The sequence below is a fragment of the Alligator mississippiensis genome, chromosome 4 (genome assembly GCF_030867095.1).
Source record: "Alligator mississippiensis isolate rAllMis1 chromosome 4, rAllMis1, whole genome shotgun sequence".
Lineage (NCBI taxonomy): Eukaryota > Metazoa > Chordata > Crocodylia > Alligatoridae > Alligator > Alligator mississippiensis.
Genome location: NC_081827.1, coordinates 102,954,763 through 102,969,638, shown reverse-complemented (window position 1 = coordinate 102,969,638; position 14,876 = coordinate 102,954,763). Strand labels below are relative to the sequence as shown.

General features: G+C 44.2%; 1 protein-coding gene across 2 annotated transcripts in view; it reads right to left on the bottom strand.

Moving 5' to 3' along the window:
• Window positions 1-221: 221 nt before the first annotated feature.
• LARGE1 (LARGE xylosyl- and glucuronyltransferase 1) overlaps window positions 222-14,876 on the bottom strand; it is a 424,798-nt gene continuing 410,143 nt past the window's right edge. For both annotated transcript variants that reach the window (XM_059726428.1, XM_014608235.3), the window contains exons 14-15: window positions 13,515-13,710; window positions 222-5,449 (exon numbers count right to left, since the gene is read on the bottom strand). In XM_059726428.1, coding sequence (XP_059582411.1) covers window positions 5,252-5,449; window positions 13,515-13,710 — 394 coding nt within the window. In that variant the 3' untranslated portion in view covers window positions 222-5,251. The remainder of the gene's footprint in view (window positions 5,450-13,514; window positions 13,711-14,876) is intronic.

Sequence of the window (14,876 nt, the reverse complement as noted above, 5' to 3'; positions counted from 1 at the left end):
GCAGTTACCTGCACGTGTAGAGGGGCCCCAAGAGAATACTAGTGAGCTCCATTAAAAAAACAAAAACAAAAAAACCAAATACAGGCATGGTAAATGGAACCAGATTCCTTGCACAGAAAACTGGCAAGGTTTGAGAGAATTATTGAAAGTAGGAGCTTGAGGAAACCTGACAGGTCCAAGGACAGCTCAGGCAGGACAAAGCCATCTGCTAAGGATGCCAGTAATATAAAGGTATCTCTTTATTAAGTAAGGGATAAAATGGAAATTATGGTGAAATGAGTGATAGGACAGGTCAAGAATACTGCTAAATTCCAGGAAATATATCAGAGTTTCAGGCTAAGAAATTTAATTTAAAAAGTGCAGAGGTAAAAATACAATCTAGAACATTTCCCAATTTGGAAACTTACAAGCTAAAATAGGGAAATCAGAATGTTTGGCAACGGAAGAAGAACTTGAGATAACAGATAGGGCTGTGCAAAGCTTTGATCCCCGATTCGATTAGGTAGAGATTTGGCCTGATTCGGTGGCCAGATCTCCGATTCCAAATCGAATCAGGAGACCCTTTAATGTCTCCAAATCAAATTGAAACCCTTCAAATCGATTCGGAGAGATTCAGAAAGATTTGGCGATTTGGACATAGACACGGCTTTAAATGTTTTTTCTACATACCTCAAGGTACCAGGCGGCTCATGAATGCTGAGATGCTGGGGTGCATGGAGTGTCCCACAGGAGCACGGGGGCTCCCCAGTGTACTCAGCAGCAGATCCGGAAATGGACCAGAAGCACTTCCAGTTCCTCCTGGCAGAGCGCAGGGGGACCCCCCATGCTTTCCGCTGGCTCGGCAACTGGTGCCTTCTGGGTCTGGGGTGGCACCCGGAGTTCCCCCCATGGCTAACTGTCGAGCCTAGGAGGTGCGGGGAGGCCCCCAGCGCTCTTGGCAGCAGACCTGGAAGTGAACCGGAAGTACTTTTGCCACCAAACACACGGGGCCCACCCCCCCTGCCGCGGCCCTGTGGGACGCTCTATCCACCCCAGCATCACAGCGATTGTGAACTGTGCCTGGTACCTCGAGGTATGTAGAAAAAACATTTAAAGCTGTGTCTATGGCCGAATCGCTGATTCTCTGAATCAGCACTGAATCTTCAGATTCAGCCAAATTGAATCGGGGACAGTGATCTGAATCAACTAACTGAATCGCTGTCCCTGAGTTGGGCAAAATCCAAATTGAATACAGCCTGTTTCACACACCCCTAATAACAGACATTACTGATACATGGTGGAATGTCAGAAATCAATAGGATGATGTCAGACCTTGATATAATTTATACAGATGATAGACATGGGGTGGGGTGAGGCACTCATACTTAAAAGATTCTAGTGAATCTACTGAGTTAAAATTTCTGAGTGGAGAGGTAAACTGAGCAGAATACACATCCCAAACTAGAAGAATACAAATTCACAAATGAGGTTATATTTCTGTCCTCTTGATCAGGAAAATGATATTCCAGCCATAATGTTTGGGAGAAGAAAAAGAGTCAACTTGCTCTCATAATACATTAATAATAATAGGAAATAGCTGTAACCCATACAGAGGCTGGGCAAATGTTACCAAATGGCAAAATTTAGAAAAGTAACTTCTCAGCATCTCAATCAACTGCATCTCAACAACACAAGTTTAGAGTACACAAGAGGACAGGCTGTTCTAAGCTTTATACTAAGTAACATACAGAAGTTGATTCAAAAAGAAAATGCAGTTAATCTATTCAGTAATAATGACCACAATATAATTCAGTCCAACATCATTTGGTAGAGGAATGTCATAAAAAACTAGCATGGTGACAGCTGACTTTGAAGGGAAGGATTTAAAAAGAAAAAAAGAAACAGGTAAAAATGCCCTAAGTCAAAATTAAAATAGTTAAACTCAGCATGGAAGATGCATTTGAATACCACAGTCACAGAGATCATGTATGCCTACTAAAACAAATAAAAGAGAAAGAAATGAAATTACCAGCATGATTCAATTGTAAGTTTCAAAAGGTTATTTGAGCCTAATTGATAACCTTCAGAAAATGGAAATCCAAGCCTGTCAAAGCCAATGCAAAAGAGTATAAATGATAAGATGAAAACCAGGTGGGCTAAGAGGCAATTTAAAGAGAAAATAGTAAACAATATAAAGCAAAAAAAAAAATGTTCTCAGTATACCAGAAGGAGAAAGCCTGAGATAACTGGTGGGACAAGGTTACCATCACAGATTAAAAGGAGCAGTTAAAGACAGTAAGGGCATTTCCAAGAAACTAATGGTTTATTTGCATCAGTCTTCACCACAGCACAGGTTGGACAAACACCTAACCCAGAGACCCACTCTTTCCAAGTAATAAAGTTAGAATAATGTCATAGACTGATGTGTCAAAAGAGAAGGCGCTAGAAAGAATCTATAAAGATTATTATAGTCACCAGGTCTAGATGGTATTCATCAAAGAGCTCAGAGGAATAGAAGAATTAAATAACCAGGCTGCTAAGAGAAATATGCATTCTGTCATTAAAATCACCAACTGTAGCAGAGGGCTAGAGTACCACAAATGTACTGTTGTATGGTGCTGGAGGGATTCTGGTAATTACAGAGAGTAAGCAAACCTAATCTGATAGCAAAGAAATTAAGTGAAATGATAATAAAAGAGGATTATATAACCACTAGATAAATATGGCAGGATGGAAATAAACCAGCACAGATTCCATAAAGAAATATTGTACCTCTCTAATCTAGTAGATGTCTTTGAGCTAGCCATATCTCAGCTAGCACACATGAGCCTCCAGAATGAGTTGCAGTAAGTAGCTGCTGGCATAAGCCAACAACAAATTACTACTTGGCCCACCCCACACCACCACCAAAAGACAGATCAGGGCTGGAGCCATAGCTAACGTTGCTATGGCATAGCTGAACAATGTACTGTACTACAGGTTGTGCCTTGTAGGACAATCTAGCCTGAACCCAACACTGATGGAGAATGCTGTTCCTTTCCCACCCCGGGGCATCATTGTGAAACAAAGAACAAGTGAACATCCCGAATTTAAACAGTGCTGTATGAAACTGCTTTAGTTACACTGAAGGACCTGCCAGCAAATTCATATAGGGAAAATCAGTGCTTCACATCACTCCTTAGTCTCTCTTACGAAAAGATTCTGTCACCCTTACTCATATTGAGCATTTGGTGGGAGAGTATTATACAGTGCAGATTTGAGCCCTCAGCAGTGAGGGAAGTTTCTATTTTTTTCTGATATACCACAGTCAGGGCTTAGTGTTTATTTGAATTTTCCTCAGCCCCTCAAACGTTTTTATATAAATCTTCTCATAAAGCCATTAAGTAAAAGAGAAAAGCACTTTGGAAAAATTAAACAGTGATATATACTTACACAGCCAACAATACCAGGGGAAAAAAAATCACAATTACATAGAGCCTCCCTCCCCTCTTCTTGTCAACAATGTTGCTATTTTCCTTTTTTGTTTTTTTCTTTTTCTTTTTGTTTTGCATTTCTTTTCTTAAATGTACTCAGCCTAACTCACATTTGTACTTCAGACATCTGGCTTAGCTGTCTTGAATGTGCTGTAAAATAGAACCTCAGAGTTGTAGGTTAGAAAGAAAACTGAGATCTAAAGTGATTAGCAGGGGAGAAAGGGCTGAGGGTCCAGCGACTGGAAAACAACAGAATAAACCGAGCAAAATGCAGTGTTGATCCATTCTGCAGTCTAGGCAGAGGTGTTGCTAAAAACTGTCCTACATGACTGGGGATAGGAAGAGAGACACATTTCTCACTTAGCTGATTCTGCTGTCTCTGTTAACATTGCAACTGAATACAAATAGCCCTGGAAGGGGTAGTGCATTAAACCTCATCTCTTCATCCAATGTAAACACAACATTAATACTGAACAATAAAGAAAATGGTAAGAAGTCCAGTGTCTTATTTTCTGTGTGTGTTTTGCTTGTTAGATGTCCTGTCCACCCTCCAAAATACTTCTATGGATGTTTAGGTTGTGAACTTGACCAGCCCACATTCAAGCAAACATTCACACTCAGATTCCCAACACATTCTCTTCTCCCCCTCAAAATGGGGAGTTTATTCCTCACAGTTTTCTCCTTTTATTATAAACTCCTTTAACGAAGTAGTTCTGAGAGCTTGCAGCAGGCAGCTTGACAGCACCCAGGCTACTGAGGTCTAGCTGCCATGCTTATATTTCCTGTTCAGCAAAGAAGTCCACTTAAAGTGCACGGCGCAATGCTTTCACCACTGGACATGCACTGAAAGAGCCTGCTGGTCACTATCCCCAGCAGAAAATGCATTCTAGGGAACATCCCACTTCTTGCCTTTAAAATGGTAACAGGCTACAATGCGCCTGTGTATTTCACTAAACACATGTGAACAAATTGCTCTGGCAAAAACAGACCTTACACTGACAGGTTCCTTCACATTCTGGCAGAGGCACCATTTTTCTTTACTGGACCTCTACAGCTAGGGATGGACAAGCAGCATGAAGGGGACCACTTCCTTTCAACAAAAAGGAATGGAGTGTAGGGCTGGCAGAAAGGCAGGGGGGTGGAGGTTTGCAAATCAAAAAGAATTAATTTGAGGATAAAAGATCAGCTGATGCCATGAAAATGCCTACGCCAGTAACACACCTTCTCTATAGTGCAGTGTTGTATATGCTTCCCCTCCATTTCCAAGGCTAATTCAGACCTTTGGCTCATCCTGCATTAACAAGGCCATCCATATGATCAGGGCCACCGTGAAAGTCCATAGGTAAAAGTTCCCTTTTAGAGTAGTGTAAATTTGCATTTCACAGGACAGTGACCTGAAGATCTTCCTTTACAGATAAAAAGCATGTGGAATTATTAAATAGCAACATGAAATCCTATATTCTCTCTTTGCTCTGCAGTTCTGAGAACAAAAACCTTCCCCTCCTACTCCCCACTCCCAACTCTGTGCGGTATGATAGGTGCATGTCCAGCCTCTCTTATTCACCCTTTGCGAACACTAAAGCTGAAGGCTGGAAGGGAAGGAGTGGAGAGGTGGGGGGGAAGGGAGGCAACTACTGAGAGCAGTCTGAAGTCATGTCACTTCAAATTTCTACTGTTAGAACTGCTAGGTATGATATAAAAACAAGAAGTGTCTTTCAGTTCCAAGTTAAAAGACTGGGCCCAAACATTAAGTGGCTCCTCCCTTCAGTGTCTGTTTCCCATAAACGAGTTCTGTCGTGCTAGCTGTTGTTCTCTGCCGTGAGATATTTGAGAGCTGCAAAACCATAGCGACGAGACATATCCTGCTGGAACTCCTCCTTCAGGGTCTTGAGACAGATGCGGTATTGCTTGTTGGAGCGAAACTTGGTGATGTCGAAGCTGGGAGCATGCGGCATGTGGATCATATAGGCATTGGGTAGTACTATAAATTCATACTCCTGGAAAAGAAAGACATCAGCAGTGAGAAGTGCTTTGCCTGCAATGAACCTTTCCTCTGTGTTCACACATGTATACACTGGTCTTTGCTGTGGCACATATAATGGTGCAATGTAAAGAGGGAAAAATGTAAATACAGAGGAGACTGGTCAAGCCAATCTCTTTTTCTTTTAAATGATGTATAATGGTGTAAATGGAAGATATGAATCCTACCTTTCCCTTTAAAATGCTTACACAAAAGGAAACCAAAGTAATAGAGGTACAGAATTAGCATAATATCTTAAACCTGGTCTATACTAATCTTTTCTTATCATAGCAGGGGAGCAAAGAAGTGAGATCTCTGCTGTACCTAGGCTTGAAGTAGCCCCTGGTATAGATGCAAGCATACCAGCAAAGTGGCACATTTGCCACCATAGCTTATTTTGCTCAAGAGGGCTGGAATAGGCTATACAGACAAAAACACATTTTTTCCAGTTTGACCTGTGTTTATGCTAGAAAAGCTCAGTTTGACCAGTATACTTATAGCAACTGTGAGCTTCAATTGCCACCCATCCTTTCCTCTGGAGGTATTCTACCCATTTTCTTTATTTAGAGCTAGTCAAGGATTTGTGACAAAATGTTTTTTGTTGAAAAATTATGATTAATGGAAACTCACATCGCTGTAAAGGGTCTGGAGGGTCCCCTTGCAGGCCACACCATACACACCTCTGTGACCCAGGGTAAGACACCTCTACAGGTTCAAGTAAGTACCTTGCGTAGGTCATATGCTTACTTTAAATTGTATTCTGCATGGAGTTCTATGCAACTTTTAGTTAAGTAAGTCACTCAGATACCCTTTTCACACCAAGACAAAAGGCTGGGGACAGTAACAGACCTCTGAGCCCATCACCATTATACACTTACTGGTTACTTAATAAGTTTCATTTATTGTGTGAATATTGGACCCTATGTTGAATACTGTTTGTGGTCCACATTTAATGTTAAGATCACTGTGGTTATAAGACTAAAAGCTGTGGGAACTGAGTGAGGGAGCACTGGTGCTGAAGAGAGCCAGACCACTGCTGCTGCATCCATGCTGGACTGCCCAATAGATAGTAAGCACACATGACTGACTGCTGTCACATCATCCAGTGAGTCAACCTTTTGGGACTCGCATTGTGTTGTTCAATAAAGAGTTTGAAATGTTGCCTGGTCCTCTCGAACTCTCATTACCCATTTCCATAGGAGGGGTCATAACACTCGAGCTCTCCTGTTGGAACTAATTAAAAAGTCATTAGACTCTACAGTGCAGTGAGTAGGGCCTGGGATGTAGGAGACCCATGCTCAATTCCCTGTTCAGCAGGAAGCATTATAAGGACTGAACCTGGGTCTCCAACAGTGCAGCTGAACATGCTAACCACCAAGCCTGAGTATTTTGGATCTCTCCCTCTTTTGCTCCCCTTATTTTGTAATGAAACATTTAGGAAGTCATCAGTTCTGGTCTGCTGCAGAAACCAAACAAGCCTGAAAACCTCAGCATTCTTACAAAGCAGAATTCGTGTTTTCAGATGCTCCCTGTTTAGAAGTGTGATTGCTCTGCCTCATTAACCTCACTTTCAGGACTGGTTCAGCTTACTACTCGGACTCTGAACCTTGTGGAAGAAGAGATGCTGCCAGTGGGAGTTTCTCCAGAGTACTTTGTTTTTTGCTGAGATGCCAGTTCTGAGAGGCTTCCGCTTTCCCTTGATTTAGGATGAAAGCTCAAGTCCCTTGCAATTTTAGAAGCCTCTGCAGAGGCACAGAATATTCACAGAAAGCTCCACTGGACAAATGTATTCTTGCTAGGAAATAGTTTCTCTCAAAAACCCCACATCAATTGAGAGGAGACTGGAAATTCCCAGGAAAAAGAATATACTTGTTCACGGAAGCCCCCAGAAACAGATTACTCAAACCCGCATTATCCCAATTTAGGGTGTTGATGCTACAGTGCAGATGCAATATTGCTTAGGCAGTCATGACAATATTTGATAGCAAATTATACGTGCCAACACATTTTATAGAAACGAGGGGAAGCTCTGAACTGACAGATTCATGTTATAAGGTGACAATTTTACAGCAAAAATCAAAATAGTCTGCTTCTCAAACACAATCCTTTAAGCTGGAGAGTTAGAACTGCTGGGAAACAACAAGCAGCAAGAAAGGGGCCAGGAAATAGAAAGAACAATAAAATATGGCTTTGAGGCTATGGGGCCCTGATGATTATCTGACCTAATATCAAAGAGCAGCACCTGCAGAAGAGAATACAGTGTAAAAGTAAGCCAAAGCCAAAGTTACCACTCTGCAAGTTTTGTCATAAGAAACTCTGGGCAGCTTTTTTCAAAAACTACATGGCTTAGGAACATAAGTTTTGAAAGCACATCCCTTAGCTTTTTTGTCTGCTTGTGTCTGTAGACTGGAAATCTTTCAGGGGGGCATGTGCATTTTTTGTGTTTGCACACAGCTCCCATCTTAACTTGGGACTTTATGTGTTATCAGTATGTTAAATCAGGGCTGTTCAATTTCTGAGTCACTGGGGACTTTGCACTGGTTGCCCTATGCCCCATGCCAGCACCCCCTCTGCCAGCAGCAGGCATGCCCCCTCTCCACTGCACTGTGCCTGCGCTCTTGCATTGCGTGGGGTCCTCTGAGCCTCCTGGCTGTGGGCCCCTTAGCCCTGCAGATGCACTGTGTCATCCTCAGGGGCAGGGGCAGAGGAAGGACATGGAAGCTGAAAAAAGGGGGAGCCCAAAGACTTTGGTGGCAGCAGTGAGGGGAGCAGTACCAAGATTGGTAGGCTGGGGACTGCACACAGCCTGCAGCCACCAGTTGGACATCCCTTTTTTAAATATATACTAGTACTACTACTGAGTCCTTTTTAGACTGGACACACAACAGATTAATGCTGGTGCAATTTATGTTAGTTCTGTACACCAATTTAAGTTACTGTTGGGAGCAAACTGACAATCAGCTTTCCTGGGCAAGCTGAGGCAGTTGGCACTATTGCAGGTATTCACTGCCAGAAGGTGGTGAAGCCAGTGGACTACCCCAGGGGAGATGTAGAAACAGGACACTTAAACTGATGTCATTTACACTGGTGAAGTTCTACCCTCTGCTTCTGACTGGGGTGACTCCACCGCAAATTCTAGTTATAAGTTACACTTGTGTTGGGCTAAATGTCATGCAACTGCTCTTAGTTTTTATCACTATGAGGTCAGGTTACGCTGGTGTAAACGTGACGTGTTCTGGCCCTTTGAAAGAGGCTGAGATGGGAGGCTCAGACAGGTCTCTAGCCAACCTGTTCCAGGAGCCAAGGTAGGGGGGTCAATGGATGCATGATAGGGTTTTTTCCTACAGCAATGATGATCCCATGTGCGGGGACCTCGGGCTCTACCTTAAAGATGCTAAGTTCTTTGGCGCAGGGGCAATCATTAGTTACATATTTGGATGAAAAAAAAAGATATCTGAATCCTCCCAGAACAATTATTTCTGTCTTCTCTGCCAATCTGAAAGGCTGTAGCAGCAGGGGCTCCTGGGCAGATGCTGGGGCTGCTGAAGAACACTGAAATATTTCCTGGTAGCAAAATGTGATTTTGCCAGCTGATACTGGAGGAATGAAGCAACTGAACAGCAATTACAAACTTCATAGATTTCATAGATTTCATAGACATTAGGGCTGGAAGGGACCTCGGAAGATCATCGAGTCCAGCCCCCCGCCCAAAGGGCAGGACGTCAGCTGGGGTCATAGGATCCCAGCAAGATAAGCATCCAGTTTCATCTTGAAGGTGTTCAATGAAGGCGCTTGAACAACCTCCGGCGGCAGACTGTTCCACACCTTGGGGGCTCGGACAGTAAAGAAATTCTTCCTTATGTCCAGCCTGAAACGATCTTGTAGTAGTTTGTGACCATTCGTCCTCGTCATCCCTTGGGGCGCTCTGGTGAACAAACGTTCCCCTAGATACTGGTGATCACCCCTGATAAACTTGTAGGTGGCCATCAGATCACCCCTGAGCCTGCGCTTTTCCAGGCTAAAGAGCCCCAGGGCTCTCAGCCTGTCATCGTAGGGTCTGCTTCCCTGACCCCTGATCATGCGCGTGGCTCTTCTCTGGACTCTCTCAAGCTTCTCCACATCCTTTTTGAATTGTGGAGCCCAAAACTGGACGCAGTACTCCAGCTGCGGCCTCACTAAGGCCGAGTACAGGGGGAGAATGACGTCCCGGGATTTGCTTGAGAAGCATTTATGGATGCAAGCCAGCGTTTTGGTCGCTTTACTAGCCGCAGCATCGCATTGCAGGCTCATGTTCATCTTGTGGTCAATGATGACCCCCAAGTCTCTTTCTTCCATAGTGCTAACCAACATAGCACTGCCGAGCCTATAAGGATGCTGCGGGTTTTTCTTCCCAAGGTGGAGAACCTTGCATTTATCGGCGTTGAACACCATCAGATTCTCATCCGCCCACTTGCTGAGCCTGTCCAGGTCAGCCTGGATCACCCGCCTGTCTTCTGGCATGGATGCTTTGCCCCAAAGTTTGGTGTCATCGGCGAACTTGGCCAGTCCGCTTCTGACTCCAGTGTCCACATCGTTAATGAAGATGTTGAACAGTATGGGTCCAAGGACAGAGCCCTGGGGGACCCCACTGGTCACAGGACACCACGATGAGTGACTTCCATTAATTACTACCCTCTGGGTCCGACCCCGGAGCCAATTTTCCAGCCAGTGGATCACGGGGGACCCAAGGCGACAATTGGCCAGTTTCTCCAAGAGACGATCATGGGACATCAGATCGAAGGCTTTTTTGAAGTCAAGATATATGACATCAATCTCATCTCCCTTGTCCAGGTGATAGGTCACCTGGTCGTAGAAGGAAATGAGATTGGTCAAGCAAGACCTACCCGCAACAAACCCGTGCTGGCTATCCCTTAAGATGTTGGCGTCGGCCAGTCCTTTAAGGATGGCCTCCTTAATAAACTTTTCTAAGATCTTCCCCGGGATAGAAGTCAGGCTGATGGGCCTATAGTTAGCCGGATCCACTTTCCTCCCTTTCTTGAAGATAGGCACCACGTTGGCCTTCTTCCAGTCTTCGGGCACTACACCAGAGCGCCAAGAGTTTTCAAAGATCCGCGCTAGAGGCTGGGCTATGATGCTCGCCAGCTCCTTGAGTACCCTGGGGTGAAGATTGTCAGGGCCGGCTGACTTGAAGGTATCCAGCTTCTCAAGATGTTCCTTCACAAAGTCAGCATTAATGGAGGGCAGGGGATCACCCTCACCCGGACTTCCCGGCCCTGTAGCAGGCACGGGCGTCCCATGGGGCTGATGAAAGACCGACGCAAAGTACCTATTTAATAGGTTGGCTTTTTCCTGGGCGTCAGTTGTCAGTTGCTCCATCTGGTTCAGCAGGGGTCCAACGTTGCCCCTGCTTTTCCTCCGGCTCCCCACATATCTGAAAAAGGACTTTTTATTGTCCTTGATGCTCAAAGCTAGCTGGAGTTCAGTTGCAGCCTTGGCTTTCCTGGTCTGCTCCCTACAGGACCGGACCAGTGCAGAATAATCCTCCTTGGAGGTGACTCCCATCCTCCATCCTTTGTAGGCCTTTCTTTTTAGCCTCAGGAGGTCTGCTAGGTCCCTGGAGAGCCAGGGGGGCTGCTATGCCCTCTTGCTGCCTTTCCTCCGAGATGGAATAGACTTAGTTTATGCATTGAGGATCGCTCCCTTGAGGAGCAACCACTCTTCTTGAACTCCCCTCTCCCTGTGGTCACAGTCCCTTAGGGCCTCACTGACAAGCCTCCTGAGCTTGTCAAAGTCGGCTTTCCTGAAGTCAAGGACTTGCGTGTTGCTGACCGACTTGCCAGCTTTTCGGCGGATGGTGAAGGTGATCAGCTCGTGGTTGCTGTCACCCAGCTTCCCATCGATCACTAGGTCGCCGACTAGGTCCTCCCCAGTAGCCAGCACCAGGTCGAGCAGCGCTTTGCCTCTCGTTGGCCCATAGACTTCTTGAGTCAGGTAGAGGTCATCCACGCACGAGAGGAAGCTCTGCGACCGCTCAGATTTTGCTGAGCGATCCTCCCACGAGATGTCTGGGTAATTGAAGTCACCCATGACAACCATGGTCCTGGAGCAAGCTGCCTCAGCCAGTTCCTGGGCAAACTCCTGGTCAAGCTCAGGACTTTGGGTGGGAGGTCTGTAATAGACTCCCACCATTGTGTCCCCTGTGCCATGTTCCCCACGGATTTTAACCCAGAGGGTCTCCAGTCGTCCACCCTGGTCGCCAATATCGGCTTGCAGGGACGCGTAGCTTTCCTTAACATAGAGAGCTACACCCCCGCCCCTTTTCTCTACACGATCCCTCCTGTACAGGGTATAGCCATCTATACCCGTGGTCCAGTCATGGGTGGAGTCCCACCAGGTCTCCGTGATCCCTATGACATCGTAATTGTTCACTGATGGCAGATCATGGACATCAGAGATGTCCAGCACCATTTTCTCATCACTTGGTGAGAGCTATGGCCCAGTAATTTTGAGTCTTCTCTAGATTGACAGGTCCCCTGAAGGAAAACAGCCCAGTCCCTCAGCCGTTACAAATTAAATTTCTCCTAAATAGGTGTGTTTTGAGATTGGAGGAATGCAGAAAGCCATCCCCAGAGGCAGTTCCAGCCCGACAACCTTTCAAAATATCTGTGCTACAATCTCCTTTCAAAATTCTTTGAATTTCCTTTGTGTAAAACTCAATGCTGGGTAAGTGCCTCTGCTGAAAAGAGCTAAGCCATAAAGACTATAGGAGAGCTGCAATTGGAAATGTAATTCTGGTTACACAGATTAACAGACAAGTCACTACACTGACACTCTGCACAACTGATTCTTAATTGATTAGTGTTAGCAAAATGCACTGTACAATTAAAATGTAAAGTATCATTACTAAAGACAATATAAGACATTTTCTCCCACTCCCAGTGAGAGCCTCCCTTCTGCCCCCTTTCCCCGGTTTTCCCATTCAGAACACTATTTTGGGATACAGAGGAAAAACAGCAACTATGCAGAGCTTTAAGCAAAAGGACCATCTCTCTCCATACATGAGTGAATGCACAGCCTGCCTACACCTCACCTGTTAGCGCTGCAGAAAAAGAAGTGGCCATTTTCCTTCCATGTCTCTGTCTGGGTTAGAAGAGTGAGCAGAAAAGCACCTCCAAAACCTTGGCACTTTGCCCTCAAAATGGTGGCCATTACAGCAGAACAGGGTTGATTGAAAAGCAAGACTTCCAGTTGGTTTGAAAGCCTGTCTGTTCAAAATTTGATGGAAGCCTCAAAGTTTTGCTAATTCCCATGAATTATCAATTACTCCAGACCCTGCCGTTGCTGCTCAGAGAAATCAGCATTTTCCTTAACGTCATATTTAATAACAACAGATATCCTGCTGTGAAACAGGGGGCTTTCTGGAATCTCAGGATCCCCAACACTGGTTCACTCTACCTGGCAGTTCTACTCAAGTCACAAATCCTGGAGTCCCATTAATTACCTTACAGCTGTGGACCTGGCACATGTAGGATCTCCAGGCAGGCTGGGGCAGTCTACCAGAAGTCCAGGCAAGGTTCCATTGCAGCCTTGCCCGTGATTCAGCAAAGTTTATCAAACCTCAGATGTCTCAAATTAAACAGTTCAGACTCAACAAACCAGCATCGTCTAACTAAACTCCATGAGTCAGGTGAGTCAGTATGTGATGGGTAGGGGTAGTAAATAATTTGCTCTTAATCAGTCAGTAGCTAATTACTACCCACAAAGAGACATGGAGAGTAGGGAGGGCAGTGTGCCTCTCTGAGACAAGAGACTCTTCTTAGATTTAATTAACTGAGGAACCAAGGCACAATTCTTCTTTTAATTCTCAACGAATAGTATGGAGGGCTTTCTCTTGCAGCTGAAACAACCACTTGCAGAGTCCAATATAACTGGGCAAGTGATTCTATGATGCAGAAGCTGAGTTAACTCTACAGGACAAGGTTTTCATTTAAAAAGAAAAACATGCACCCCCTTAGGCTGACTGTTCAGGAGTTGTTTCTCACCTGTGCATCCAATTCCATGATGTGAGCTACTTTGTTCCAGCCGAATCCAACAAACCTCCTGTCATATTCTGGGCAGTCCTGCCTCACAACAACATATGGCTCAAAGTCTGCTTCCCACTCTACTCGATAAGGGGTGGTGGCAGTTCGCCACTTAGCAAAGTTCGTTGGCGCATGCCCTTTTGTCCAGACGTGATACCTTAAGCAGATATAAATGGCATGGACATGGGAGAGCAGTGAAATAGGGCACATGTTGGCAATGCTATGTAACAGAATCATAGAAAATTAGGGTTGGAAGAGACCTCAGGAGGTCATTTAGTCCACCCCCCTGCTCAAAACAGGAGCATACCCAACTATATCATTCCAGCCAGAATAACATTATTCATTAGACAAAACCATTTAAAATGAAGAAATTGATTGTACAGTCTACTTTATCATTTTTAGAATATATAATCAGCAAAATGCTACACTGGTCATTTCTGAAGCATTTCCCAGTGCCTCTATGTGCTTGATGCTTCTATACATCAGGCTGGTGAAGTTAATTGTCAAAAGAACAGTTGTAAAGGGCCATCTGTGTCTCAGATGGGAAACAATAATTATAAAAATTGTGAGCTTATACTTTGACATTCCATATTTATTTTGAAACAACCATGTAGCTGTATCAATGCTGGAAAATTGCAATGAAATTCTGTAGTTCAGGTAAGATCTTTGAAAGTCAGCTATTGCTAAATCAGAGTGATGCTCATGACATATTTTATCTTCTATTTTTAGTCAATTGTGTAAGGGATACCTGGAGCTCTGGATAAGTACTATTTCTTTTTCTTCTTGTTATTGTTGTTGCTGTAGAAACTCCAATAAATAATTAAATTAATAAGTAAAGGCTCACAGAAATGCTTTACGTGACATCACAGATATTTCATGTACCGTGGATTGTCCCCATGATCCTATATAAGAACATCAATTCGATTTAGAAGAAAGGATCGTTTTCTATTTTGATAATTTTATTTATGTCACAGCAGGTCCCTTTTAAGCTCTACCTATGTCCTCCCCATTAACACAAGGATCAATGCTTCTCTCACCTGCTTACTCTTCTCACACCTTTCCAGAAATCAATGCAACAGGCTCTTGTCTTAGAATCATGAATTGAATAACAAATCAAATATACAGCTAGCAACTTGTACTATAATCCTCAGAGAAGTATAACAGAAGCGACAAAAAAATCATGTAACCGTGTCATATAGGTAATACAGCCTTCAAGGAGGCATCTCATGGCTAAAGTTAAGTATGTGCATAAATATTTGCAGAATTAGAGCCTAAGCTCTTGTTCTGATCTGCAAAGTTCTGATAATATTACAAAACTGTAAA